The sequence below is a fragment of the Syngnathus leptorhynchus genome, chromosome 15, assembly GCF_054491065.1.
Source record: "Syngnathus leptorhynchus isolate UIUO chromosome 15, UIUO_Slep, whole genome shotgun sequence".
Lineage (NCBI taxonomy): Eukaryota > Metazoa > Chordata > Actinopteri > Syngnathiformes > Syngnathidae > Syngnathus > Syngnathus leptorhynchus.
This window is the reverse complement of record NC_141209.1, coordinates 10026128-10039986: the sequence shown is the minus strand read 5'-3', so window position 1 is coordinate 10039986 and position 13859 is coordinate 10026128. Positions and strand designations below refer to the sequence as shown.

Here is a 13859-nt window from a genome sequence, read left to right as displayed (position 1 = left end):
GCGAGCAAGCCTACATTGCAGGGTGCCGGCCGCCTTGCCGCGTTGCGATCTTGCGCTCTGCTCTCGGCCGTCCCCATCCTTCCACGTATCGTCGGAAAGACTACAATCGTGAGGAGCCGTGAGCAAGTCAGCTGGCTCACAGGTTGTTTTTTTTCGCCGCCACTCTCTGTATGTCCGCAGATGATTGCATGCTGCCGTTTTGTTTATTAGCTCCCTGATTGAGGCACTCCGCCTCCATAGATTGGATGACCTTTCCGGATCCTTTCGCTAAGTAGATGAGACGGCCGTCGACGGTGGCGTGTCTGCGCTGGGCTCATCTCCATACAATTTGTACGCAATTACACGCGAGCGCCGGCGAGTGGGCCGGATTTGTGGCGTGATGCGCGTGAAGGAGACTGCTGCTCGCGCTCTTCACGCTCAGCCGCTTGCTCGTACCAGAGCTCATTTGTTCCACCGAATGCGATTGGCGCAAACGGTGCGCCTGACTTATGTCAGCTCGCATGCGGGATGAGGCCGCAGCACCCTTTGTAGCTCCATCATAGAGGCTAATCTGGCACACTGTTCCAGATGTTGATTGCTTTTTACTCCAAACTTTTTAAACATGCTCAACGAGAACATTTAGATCCGACTGAGAAAACGACAGTGTCGCGATCTCCGCTCACAGTCACAAATTCTGTCTTTGCCTCAGGCAGAGCTGATTTTCAGTCACCACGACGCCCAGCCAGACTCCCTCCGGCAGTTAGCTGCCAAGCTCGCCAGCCTGCGCTACGCCTCGCCCGCCAGTGGGGGGCGCCACACAGACAGGTACGTGAACCAGTCCCACCGAGTGAGTCCTTCTCATATAATATCTTGAGCCAAATTGGTGAGGGAGCGAGCGCACATGCTAAATCCATCAAAGTCGTGCTTGACTTTTCTGAGAGGACGAATGTGTGCGTGTCTGACAGCGTTTAGGCTGAGTGGCTCCAGAGAAAGACTTGTCTTGCCGCCCTTTGCCATTTTGTTCAGAGTCGATTCCAGCGCGCCGTTACACGCCTCCTCTCTGGTCGGTCCACGTCAGGTGTGTTTTCCCTCCTTCAGCCAGCAAGACATTGAGCGCACCTACGAGGGGCTGCTGACGGACACGTACGCCGCGGCCAGCGACATCCCACGGCCGCCCATGTCGGAGCAGCATCTGCCGCGGGTAAGACCGCCATCCACTCGCCCCTCCTCCCTTGCTGTTGGCAAATGAACGTTGAACGGCCAACAAAATGACACCCGCCAACAGCGACTGGTTTGATAAGCTGACAGAAGATCAAACATCAAAACACGTGTGCAAAAACAAATGCACAAATAGCGAAAGATAAAAACACAAAAAGGAATGCTCACAAATGAAAAGATTCACAAATACACACTCTTAAAAAACGGAAAGACCATCAGAAAACAAATGAACACAAGAGACCTTCCCATGTACTGCACACGCATGCAGCAAAATGAATGCATACGAGAGAGACGCACAAAAAAGACACATACGCCTGCATTTCACAATTTTGTTTGAGATTCTTTCTTGTCGCATCTCCAACTTTGACGTGACTAATTCATGGTCCAACACACTCAACTGGCCTGCAAATTATTGATAAATGTAAAGATGAAGCTAATTCCTCCAAAGGAGACTGGCCAGCTCAAATATTCATCCGCGTATGAATATTCATGCCACGCATCAATTTTCCATGAGGGAGGGATCGCCGCTGCCGGCGCTGCCGCCGCCCATTGTTCTTCATCTGTTTTTCCATCTCCCATTTTTGATGCGTCAACTGCGCCACTGAAATATTGATGGTCCTCTCGGCCGGGTGCAAGGTCGCCGTCTTGTCGCACGTCTTGGCGGCGGCCGACAAACCTTGCCGTGCCTTATTAAGATTCTCTCTTCGCTCATCTTTCACTGCCGGTGCCATCGTCGAGGTGACGTAGCGCCGGCGACATAGCCGTGTAGCTTTGTGTTGCTTTTTTTTCATGAACCAAAACATACTACAAATCATGATTCCATTTTTCCATGATTAAATTAGTCGTTGTTTGTTTCGTCATGGATGAATGGCGGTGCGATGGATGGATGGATTTGACAGTTTTAATGTCCGACAAGACCAATGTTTGTGTGGCTCACTTGAAGCTTGTCTTCCGGTATGCTTTAGAAGAGCTTTGACCGTGTGTGTTCCCTCTGTGTGACCATTAAAGAACCTTGCTGTGTTCCCCTCAAATGCTGGGGGAATGCGACCTCGTAACCATAGCAACACCGGGGGCCAACAAAACCTTATTTTCAAGTGTGTGTTTCTTGGCAGAGTTCGACACGACTGTTAATTGTGAGCTTGCACCAAGGCACTTCATCTAGTGTGGGGGTGGGGGGGGGGACTGTGTGCATGCGTGTGTGCGTGTTGTCGACACCAGCGACTTTGTGGTTCTTGAATGCTCCTACAAATCTTGCCTGAGTTTAATCGAGTAAAGGGGCCAAAAAGAAAAAGGCAAGGTGTCTTCCGAAGCCCCGAGTGCATTGTGGGAGAAAAAAAAAACCCATCTTCTTCTTGGGGCGTTGTTTGCCCACTTTGATGTTTAAGATGATCCAGCAAATGTAAATGTCACACAATTAATTTGGGATTTAAGGGGTAAGGGACCTTCTCACACACACGGGAGGCAGCAGCTAGCATTGTCTTTCCCTTCATTAGTCTCCTCAACATTTCAAACGGCATTTTAGGTTTTGCTTGTGTTATCTTTGTCTGATACCCGAGCAAAACAACACTGCAAAGAGCAGCTGGTGGGAAGAATGGAAGGATGCAACGGAGGAAGGATGTTGTGGGAGCGAAAATGAGGAGGCAAAGAAAAGATGGAAGGTTGGAGACAAAGATAAGGAAGGAGGCAAGGATGGAGTTGAGGAAGAAAACTGAAATTGAGGAGGAAGAAAGACAGCCCAACCCCAGGAAAGGCAGAATGTTTAATGTACGGTGGCAAAGGCAAAGGCAGGGCAGGGCAGGGCCAAATGCCAAATGCCAAATGCCAAATGCCAAAGGCCAAAGGCCAAAGGCAAGGCGGACCTCATTCTTGTCTGATGTGGTGAAGGTGAGATGCCCTGTGAGGGCGGACAGCCCGCGAGCAGCGCTGGCGGTAGCCGCACGATTGTGAGCCATACAATGGTGAGCCGAGATCTGAAGGCCCAAATTGCGGGCCGTTGAGTCAGCATCTGTTCCCAGAGGCGCAAGAGCGACTGTTGGACTGCCGGCGTCCTCCGTCGTTGTCAAACGCTAATGGTGGAGATGAGACACGCACAGATGGCGCTTGGCGCCACAGCATCCGCACACTCCACGGGAGACTTTTTTTTTTTGTTTGTTTCTTCCGGGAAACAAAACGCCGCTGCCGCCGCCGTCTTTCATCACGGTGATGAGACGGCGCCAGCTGTGTGCGCTGAAATTAATTGACGCGGATGGGTGGCGTGAGCGAGACGCCATTCGGAGCAAACGCGACAAAACAAACATTGGCAACCGTGTTTACCTGCACACGTTCCTTCCTTCCTTCCTTCCTTCTTTCCTTCCTTGGTTCCTTGATTCACTGTGACGAACCCGTCATGAGAAATGTCCAGGCTGGTTTCTATGAAAAAAATGTCATAAACAAAAAAGGTTTTCTCAATGAACATAAACAGTTTGTTTGCATTTATTGCGATTCCGGGAGCGGCGTAGCAAAAAGTGTGTTGCTTGGCTTTGCTTTGCTCGGACAAACGACGTTCCAGGAAGATGAAACGTTGCGCTTGCACAACATGAACTGTCGACAGCATCAACGCTAGCTTTAGCCTGGACGAGAAAACGTAATGTTTTGAGTTGCACTTGAAATGGTGGTGACGTCGGCATTTGCCAGTCATGACGATTGACGGAAACCATTGTCTTCACAAGCAGAAGGTGCACTCACCGCCGCTGTCGCTGGGCTCGGATGTCCCAGAGCATCTGCGGGCCAGCATCGAGGAGCTGAAGGCGTGGCTGCGACATGCTGAGCTGCTCATCTTCAACTCCTGCCTGCGGCAGCCCCGACACCACGCCCGCCAGCAGCTGGCCAGCTTCAAGGTGGGTGGGGCCTCCCCTTCACGCTTGTTTCCCTGTGTCCCGCCTTCCTACCTTCCAGTCTTTATTTCCTCCTTGCCTTCCTTCCTCCGTTCACTTCTACCTCCCTTCCTTCCTTAGTGCTGTCCTGCGTCCTTGGCGATCACTTGCCATGTTTGGGCTATCTGTGGTCCATCCCGCTTGTCGGGTCCCTTCTGTCCTCCTTTTGTGCTCATTACGCATTGACTTGAAGTTCAATGGACTTGCGCCATGTTTAGCCATATCGAATATCTTTGACATTTCCTGAGGGGTAGTGCAGCCAACAAAGTTGTGCAAGACAAACCAACTTTAGTCTTGTAAACAATAAATAATAAATGAAGCTAGGCAGCGGCATCAGTGGCGTGCTGAGCATCTTGTGCGTGTGCTGGCCTTAACAAAGGCAAAGGACGTATGGCGGGAGGAAGGTAGGAACGGTAACGGGATTTTAATCATCTGGCGTCACACGGCAAACAGCAGCAAGCACCTGGCGATCCTGGGCGCACACCCACAATCTATGTATGTCAATAAGTGTAACATGCATGCAAATTAGGAAACACACAAATATTATGATGCCAAAAAAGATGAGAGGGAGCAGAGACGAGTCAAAAGTGCTCTGACGCAAACACGATGACCAAAAGGAGTTGAACCGTTTGTTTCCATCCCAATTTTGGTGCAGCGCAGATCATCGCAATTGTCGTGCATCACCTGATGAATTGCGTGTGCCTGCCATTTTTTTTTATTCCAGAGGAGCCCCTCCCCCTCTGATAACTCTTAATTGAATTAATTTAATTAAATCCCTCGTGCGCGTACACACACACACACACGCACACACACACCGGGACCCGTGTTATGCGTGTGTGTCGAAACGTCCCAATTATTGTCATCGTTGCCGCTTAGCGCATGGATGAAGTCAACTATCTGGGTGGAGTGATTGCGCATCCCGCCGCCAACAAACGATTTCTCCTTCATGAGCGAATATCTGGTTCTTGGGGCCGAGTGTGGTGACGAAGCAGCGGCGTTTTGCACCCTCGCCGCTTTTGATGCACAAACGGTGACGTCATCCGCTATTGCAACGACGCTAACGATGACAACGACGCCAAGGTCTTCGGGGCCGACGACGGCGGGCAGATCGCTTGTTGTCTTTTTGAAATAGGCTGTCTCTCGTCTCCTGCAGAGTTTGTGTTGGGACGTGTGGGCCCGGCGACGCGATGTCTCACGGCTTCTGAAGCTTTGCCAGAAGCTCCTCCGGCAGGACCAGGTGGGTACCTCCGATGTCAGACGGGACCTTGCTCCTTTGCGTCTGTTTGATTGGTTGTTGCGCAGCCGGGGCCTGAGGCAGAGGCGGAGCGGCGGCGCCAGGCCCTGCAGCTGCTGTCCATCAATCTGGAGCGGAGGTGGGAGGCCGTGCTCATGCACACGCTGCACTGGCACAACAGACTCAAGAGGGAGCTACCCGGAGAGCCGCGCACGCCGGGAGAGCTGGCAGAGCCAGAGCCGCACACGGTAAGAATGCCACGCACGCCAGGAGAGCCGCGCACAGTAAGAACGCCACGCACGGCGGGAGAGCTGCGCACGGTAAGAATGTGCACACGCCGGAGCTTTTTAACGCGTTTTTCTTAATGCGTCCAAAGGCTTTTCCAAGAGCAAGAAGCTTTCAAATTGGAAAACGGCCTCTCTAAACGCTCGGCACGGCCGATGACAAATGGGGATGACAAATACAGGTTTGGGGACGCCGTGACCTCGCCGAGGCCAGGATTGGTGTGACTTCCTGAAAAAACGTGACAAGCCTTTAGCTTCGGAATCTATTTGGCGACCTCGCTCAGCGCTTTGGTGTTGCAGACGATGAATAACGACAGTGAGCTAGCAAGGACGGCGCTAAGCTAACAAACGGGAGTCAATTCCGATCATTTTATAGGAGCTCGTTTGAGAAGCGCGATTGTTTACACTTTGCCGAGGCTCATGGGAGTCTGCGAGCTGAGGCGCATGGGAGTTTACAGGTGGCTAATGCTATAATAATAGGTGCTATACGCACGAGGCTATTTCATGTCAAAATAGGCTGCTCTGATCATCGATATGGAAGGGAAACACAGGTAAGCAATACCAATGTGTTAGATCGAACTTTAGTCAGTTCTGATCATTTTATAGGTGCTGGTTTGAGAAACGCGCTTGTTTACACTTTGCTGAGGCTCATTGGAGTTTGCGGGTGGCTATAGTGATAGCTGCTATACGCACGAGGCTATTTCATGTCAAAATAGGCTGCTCTGTTAATGTTTCGAGTAAATTTACGGATTGATATGGAAGGGAAACTTAGGTAAGCAGTACGTAACAATGCGCTAGATCGAACTTTAGTCAGTTCTGATCATTTTATAGGAGATAGTTTGAGAAACGCGATTGTTTACAGAGGGCTCATTGGTTATTGGCTAGTGGATGCATACCGCAACCCTAGTCAACCTCAGTTTGTTGCAGTATAGCTTCTATTTTATGGGCCTTAAAATCCAGTGCGCCTTATATATGGACAAAGTTTTAAAATGGACCGTTCATTGAAGGTGTGCCTTTATAATCCGGTGCGTCTTATAGTCTGGAAAATACGGTACACACTGGCGGCTTTAGGAGATTAATAGGCTATGAATACCTAATGTGCTCACCCCACCCACCCACACACACACACGTTCATATTAACAAGATGAGGAGCAATTTGTATAATTATGTCCGTGCAAGTGAACAATTCTGGCGTCTAAGCATATTTTGCCGCGCTGAAGATTTTTGGTTGCATGTTTACGTCCACTCTGAATTATTCATGGCTCTGTTCTACACTGGAATCTTCGTCTTGATTCGAAGGAGCGCTTTGGTCTTCTTTGTGCTAGGCAGCAAACATTCAATCGTCTTCCTGCTTTAATTATGCATTCATTTTCTGAACCGCTTAGTCCCCACGGGGGTCGCGGGCGTGCTGGAGCCTATCCCAGCCGTCATCGGGAAGTAGGCGGGGGACACCCTGAACCGGTTGCCAACCAATGGCAGGGCACACAGAGACGAACAACCATTCGCACTCGCACTCACACCTAGGGACAATTTGGAGTGCTCAATCGGCCTATCGGCCATGTTTTTGGGATGTGGGAGAAAACCGGAGTGCCCGGAGAAAACCCCCGCGGACACGGGGAGAACATGCAAACTCCACACAGGGAGGGCCGGAGGTGGAATCGAACCCGCACCCTCCTAACGGTGAGGCGGACGTGCTACCCACTGCACCACCGAGCCGCCCTTGCTTTAATTATATTATTTTAATTTTTGTAATTATCCAGCAATTGCGTCAATGAATAATTTGAACACTTGTGCAGCATATTTGAAAAGTATTTATTTGAATCATAAAGATATAATTGTTTATATTTAACTGTTGCATCAATTGTATTGTTTTAGTAAAATAGTAAAATAACACATTGTTTTATTTGTACGATTTATAGTTGATAAAGGTTAATGAAGCAAATGAAAAGGCTACATATGAAACTGAAACAACAACAAATTATCATATTGAGTCAAGTCACCAGTTATTTTATGAACACAAATGTGAAGATATTTACTTCTGGAGTGAGTCCCACGTTTTCGATTGTATTCTAAATGATACAATTGTAATGAGGTGACCTCGTCCAGGAATGTTGCATCACTTCAAATTTGTCTCATCTGAATTGGACACTAAATCCTTTTGTCTTTGTCTCGTCTGAATTGGAAACGGTATTCTTTTGTCTCGTCTTCAGGTCCCGGGGAACTCTGTGGAAGCAGGCCCATCGAATCCCCTCCGAGCTCCTCCCCACCAAGCTTGTCCCCACCAATCTCCTCCCCACCGGGCTCTTCCCCCGGCAGCCTCAGCTCCCGACGACTCGTGGGAATGGGACGAGACCGATCTGGCTGTGGCGGAATCTCTGACGCACAAGGAGGCCGGCATGACAACAAACGTCCCTCCTCAAACAGCGGTCTACCAGGTGTATGGCCTTCACACTGTGGAGTGGGACAGGCTTCCGGAAACGACCGAGAGGAAGCAACGCACATTTCACAGGAGCCTGAGCAAGGACTCCACCTTCTCGTCTATGGAGTCCCTCCTGGGCAGACTGACGCCGGGTGAGCCAGACCTCCTGGGCGAGCGAGGTGGCGAGAGGAGAACTGAGAGGGAAAGGGCCAACGACGGCCGTCGTTCTGGCAGCGAAAGCGGCATTGTTAGCGACGCTGGAGACGTCGAGACCGTACCGTGCCGCCGACTTCTCAAAAAAGAGGGTGTGAACGCGTCTACCGCACCCATGCTGCACCGAGAGGAGCGGAGAGCCCAACGAGCTGCACAAGAAGCAGAGCTCGAGAAAGACGATGGTGAGGAGTTGGGTGGCTTGGAGCCAAGTGCAACCGGGTTAGTCACCGGGCCCCGCCAGCCAAGCACCAGTCCCCTCTGGTCTCCAGGTTCTACTCTGGAGTCCCTCCTGTTGCCAGGCCATGAACTGTTCCCCTCCAAAGAGCACCTCCATCGCAGCGCCTCCCTGGAGAGCGGCCTGTTTGGCCTTGGCCGCAGCCTGGACGGCCACACCCGCCTGGACGCCGCCTCCGTCCTGCACACCGACTTTGGCCTGCAGGCCAACACCAGCCCGGACGGCCACAGCAGCCTGGATGCCGACACCGGCCTTGACCCGCGCTGTACCGGAGATGAGAACTGCCATCGTCTTGGCAGCAGAGTGCGAGGACAGCTGTTTTCGGGAGAGCTGAGCAGGAGAACTCTGGATCTCCTGAAGCGTCTGGAGAACATTCAAAGCCCGCCAGCCACCAAGATGAATCTCAGTGTTTCAGAGTTGACACTCGTCACCCAGACACTCGGCAGCCAGACTCTCGGCAGCCAGACGCTCGGCAGCCAGACGCTCGCATCCCCTTGGCTGGGGGGCCGACGCTCGCGAGGTTCCTGCGAGGTTCTACCGTCGCTTGTTCACGACAACTCTGCCTCGCTCACCGTGCTCCCCAAGCGCAGGAACCTCCTTCCAGAGGGGACCAGCAAGCAGAACTCCTACGGGAGAAGCGGCCACCGAGAGGAGGTGGATGCCGTTAGTCTGAGCATGGTGGTCAATGTCTCCTGCTCCGACGACGACGAGGACGACGGCGACCTCCTGTCCTCCTCCACCCTCACCGAGGAGGAGATGGGAGTCCTAGAGGAGGAGGAGGAGGAGAGGCTGATGCTCGCCTCATTCAAGGACGAAGACCGGGATGACGAGTTGGCTGCCGAGGAGGCCTACGTGTTGGGCTTGGACGACATGAAGAAGGAGCTCCAGCCATGCAGGCGACCTCCTCCTGCTTCAAAGACTGAATTTGGACTATGGGATGAACTCCAGTGTGGGAGCAACCCTGAGCAAGGACATCCCCTGAACTCCACCAAGCGAGACCACCAAGAGGAGGCGAACCGGAGGCGCTTCATGAGCCAGTTTGCGGATGATGTGGAGAACGGCAACGTGGAGCACGGCGCCTTGGAAGCTAAAGATGCGGATGACGAGCTCCTGCGAGAAGAGTCCGTTGTGTTCACCAAAAGAGGCGAGCCTCTCAATGTGCGAGCAGAGTCTCACACCTCGAGAGGAGTAGCTGTCCAACTCGTCAGGGACTCCTTTACCTTCTCAGCAGCCAAAGAGCTTCCTTCTTCACCAACTTGCGAGTATCTGCCGCCCGCTGGCGCCTCCTCCTTCGAAGGACAGCTTATGGGTGAGTTACCCTGCCAGAGTGCCTCCTTCTCCACCGACAGGAAGGCCATAACCATCCAGGAGAAGTTCAAGTTCTTCTCGCTGGTGACGGAAGAGAGCAGGAGCAAACTCCGGGACAAGCATTCCTGCCACCCCAGCAAAAACTCACACACTCCTTCGTGCTGCTGGCCCTCCCTGCTCTCCTTGCCCTCCCCGCCCTCCTCCGAGGAGGCCGTTCACGACTTTGTCATGAAAATCTTGGACTTGACTTCAGAGGCCCGCCAGAGCAAAGAGATTCCCGGACGAGAGCTAATGCAGACCATCGGGAAGTCAGACGTCGAACTAAGCCCCGCCTCCTTCCAGCACATAAGAGAAAAGGTAACGGACACATAAAATACAAACTTTATCAAATCATAAATCAAGGACCAAATATATCAATAATTAAAAATTCAGAGTTCTAAAATACACAATAAGACTAGAAAATCGTCATGAGTAAAAACATTTTGAAATAGAACATGAATAATGAAGGAATTTTGCTCACCGCCTTTTTTGTTGTTTGACGGGTAGCGATAATTTGCCCACAATTGAGATGGCTTTCTGTGTGTCACTCGTCGTGACCTTTGCATCCTTGTGTGTCGGCTGCAGGTGGCGCAACATTCCCATCGGCCCTTGTGCTTGCGCAAAGGCGACTTCTACGCCTACCTGTCGCTCTCGTCCCACGACAGCGACTGCGGTGAGCTCACTCGCTGCGCCGAGGACGGCAGCGCCACCGCGCCCGCGCCTTACCTCATCCCCACAGGTGCCGCCAGCCCCACCTCCTCCCCGCCACCCAGCCCGAGTGAGGAAACGCTTGTCCCAGCCTGCACAGAGGAGGCCTACCTGGGCCCGCCGCTCTGCTACAGCTTGCCGCCCACCGACAAAGCAAGGGCCTTCCCGGAGAGGGAGGTGCAGCTCCCATGCCCCCAGGAGGGGGTCACATCCGCTCCGGCCCTAGGCTCCAAACGGCAGATCCCCAAACACTCGCCCGAGGAGAGCCAGAGTAGGGTCTTGGCCCAACTGGAGGCTTCTCACCGCTCCTTGTCAAAGATCCAGTGGGGCTCGCCGCCCGGCAAATTACGTCCACACGGAGGCTTTCCAGAGGAGACAGGTCTCGGAGACGCCGAGGAAGCTGTCCCGGGTGAAGCCAGGCCGGAGGGGGCCCGGCGCCTCGCGGGCCGCCGTATGTCGGAAGCGCCTCGTAATGAGGCGTCCCCTTATCTTAATCCCCGGGCGCGTGTTGCCCCAATAGACTCCTTGCCGGCCCAGTGTTTGGCAGATACTAAAAGGCTTCAATCCAATATTGGCGCCGTAATGACCAAGATAAGTGTCAGTGGCTCCGCGACAAATCCCTCAAAAGAGCCGCCCGCCCCCACCGCCTCTGCGCAAATTAATACCAAAATTAACTGCAGGCTGATCAAAGAGCCTGATAGGGCGGCGGGGAGGCGGGGGGAGGCCTACAATCGCAACAGCAGCGAGTGGCCCCAAAACAGGCCGGCAGGGACATGGAGGCGGCTGGACGTGAAGAAGAGCGCATCGCTCGCGGCCAAGAAGAACCAGGTCGGTTGGACAAAGATCCCATGCTCGCAAGTCTGCTCTGTTGCGTTAATCTGAGCCCAACTGGCCATGTGGTCCACACACCTGGCTCTCCTCTTGCACCCTACACACCTTTGATTAAAACGAGCATGCTGTATATCACTGCGTGTCGAAAAGTGGAGGTGGGGGAGGGGGCGAGGCTGGAATGCAAGAAGATGGGAAGTACTGTGACGCCTTTCCCTGTTTCATAGAAAAGCATTAACAACATATTGGGATTCATTCCCCCCCACCAGCATTTCAATGAACGTACGCAGATTTTCTGCAAAGTAGACCGTGCTCTCTATCTGACTTTTATTCAAGCTTGATTTAGATTGCGTATGCTTCCTCCTCTCATTCACCCCCACCCAGCGTCCCTCCGAGGTGTTAATGCAAGGTGGGATTTGCAGACGTCTCACTTTCAGGTCCAGGGAACAACATCAGCATAATTACCATCAGTCGCATTTGATAAGGATTCATCAGCCTTGAATTAGCACTTTTTTCTGTCTCGTTTTTCTATTTCCTCATGCAAATCGGCAAGCAGCCTAGCTAGCACCGCACTTGAGCCACCGTTAGCGCTTTTGCTTCTTTGTCTGCTCGCATAACAATGAGCCTCTCCCAAAAATGGTGCACCGTTGCCTTTCATTTGCCGATTTGTCACACAAAAAGCAAAACAATCAAGGTTTGAGCGGAACGGCTCGAGTAACAGTGGCATGGTTTGAAATACAGCAAACCAATAAATTATAGCAATGGCTTTTCTTTCTCTGGCAGGCGAGCGCTGTCAATCAAGCCACACGGGGGCGGAGCCAAGTCCTGGATCGGCCGATCCGAGTAGGTTGCAAACGACAGCGCCGATCCGTCCGTCTTGGGTAACACTTGTATCAACAAGTTACCCAAGACGGAAGCGGGAGCCGCGGTATATAGCAGAAAGCAAAGAACAAAGACTGGAGTTGTGAATGTGTGTGCGTGTGCGGCTGGCCTCTGGGTGCCTCTGGAGCCAAGCAAACCTCAGTGCTGCGTACAACACACGCAGGCGCGCACACACGCAACCCCTCAGGGCAGGGCATTCGAGTTCCGCTCTGACAGCCCAACAACTGCACGTTGTCTCCACACGCACACACACCCACCCACGCACACACACATAAATGTGCTGCCGACCCCCATCGGGTCTTACCCACCTATTCACGCACACACAGACAGGCTCAATTAAAGTCAAAGTTAAAAGTCCCAATGATCATCGTCACACACACATCTGGGTGTGGTGAAATTTGTCCTCTGCATTTAACCCATCCCCATGTGATTTTGATCCATCCCCTGCCCTGGGGGAGAGAGAGGGGAGCAGTGAGCAGCAGCGGTGCCGCGCTCGGGAATCATTTGGTGAAAGCAATGGTGAATGTGGCTCAGGATGCGCTCTGTGACCCAGACAGCAATAGGCCTTTAAGCGTGTACGCGCATGCGAGCGTGTGTACGCAAGTGCGCTCAGGTTTCATCATCCACTGATACTCAGAAGGTTTCACACAAAAGAGCAGAAATCACACACACGCGAGCAGCAGCAGCAGAGAAGAGGTTGAGCTCCACAAGCTTCATGTTATCACACAATGCAAAATACCACCCGCAAGCTCAGGAAAGTAGCACGCTAGTTTCCACACCTCGCAGGGAGCAGATTTTTTGTTTTGTGTTTTTTTTGGACTCGTTGTTGTTCACAATTTGCCTCGCAGCCAGAAAAATATAGTATAGGATTCTTCTTCTTTCTTCTCCCATCCAGACCGGGCCCCCGAGCATCCGGATCCGTCCGTGAGAACAACCGGCGTGCGACTGAGACGAACAAGAGGAAGACAAAAGTTGAAGAAGATGAACAAAGAGCCAATTTAAAGAGAAGATGCTTCGGCAATGAGCTCGGGAACGCAGCTGAATAAACAAAATGGCCGCCTGCAAGACGCTCACAAACACACCGAAATAAATGCACTAACAGTGCACACACATGCAACACACACGCACACGTTTACGACACGTCCACAACAAAGAGCACACGCAAACACGTGCGCGCGACCAACGCGAGCATTCATTTTGTAGGAAAAGCTGAAAGTTGAGTGTCAAAAGGTGATTTGCTTTGTCTATGCAACGCCAGCGGTGGCCGTGGCCTGGTTGCGCGGGGCTTGCTTTAATGTTTTTGCGTTTTGCTTGGAAGAAGATCAAAACGCGTTTGATTCTGTTTGTGCCTTGCTACCTTTTTAGCCACCATCGGGAGGAGGCTGGACTTTTGTCAAGGTGCAATGCTACTTGCGTGTATGTTTTGCTCTGTAGGTCCCGACGTACAATCTGCTCGGGACCGCCGCACTTCTTTTTTTTGTGTTCTGCACGGAACTGGCGCGATGGGTGGCCTTCTTTTGTTTGTGTGGTGTGTGTCGGGACCCCGAGCCTTGGTAAAAGTTTGCGGAGAAACAAAACAAAGGTTCCTCAACAACCCGGG

The 13859-nt window shown here is 52.2% G+C and overlaps 1 protein-coding gene across 1 annotated transcript in view; it reads left to right on the top strand.

Moving 5' to 3' along the window:
• Positions 1 to 13859, top strand: part of akap6 (A kinase (PRKA) anchor protein 6) — a 30786-nt gene extending 16927 nt beyond the window's left edge. The window contains 9 exon segments of the mRNA XM_085931768.1: positions 689 to 804; positions 1078 to 1180; positions 3909 to 4073; positions 5263 to 5346; positions 5412 to 5591; positions 7838 to 10159; positions 10427 to 11377; positions 12161 to 12220; positions 13155 to 13859. Coding sequence (XP_085787894.1) covers positions 689 to 804; positions 1078 to 1180; positions 3909 to 4073; positions 5263 to 5346; positions 5412 to 5591; positions 7838 to 10159; positions 10427 to 11377; positions 12161 to 12220; positions 13155 to 13187 — 4014 coding nt within the window. The 3' untranslated portion in view covers positions 13188 to 13859.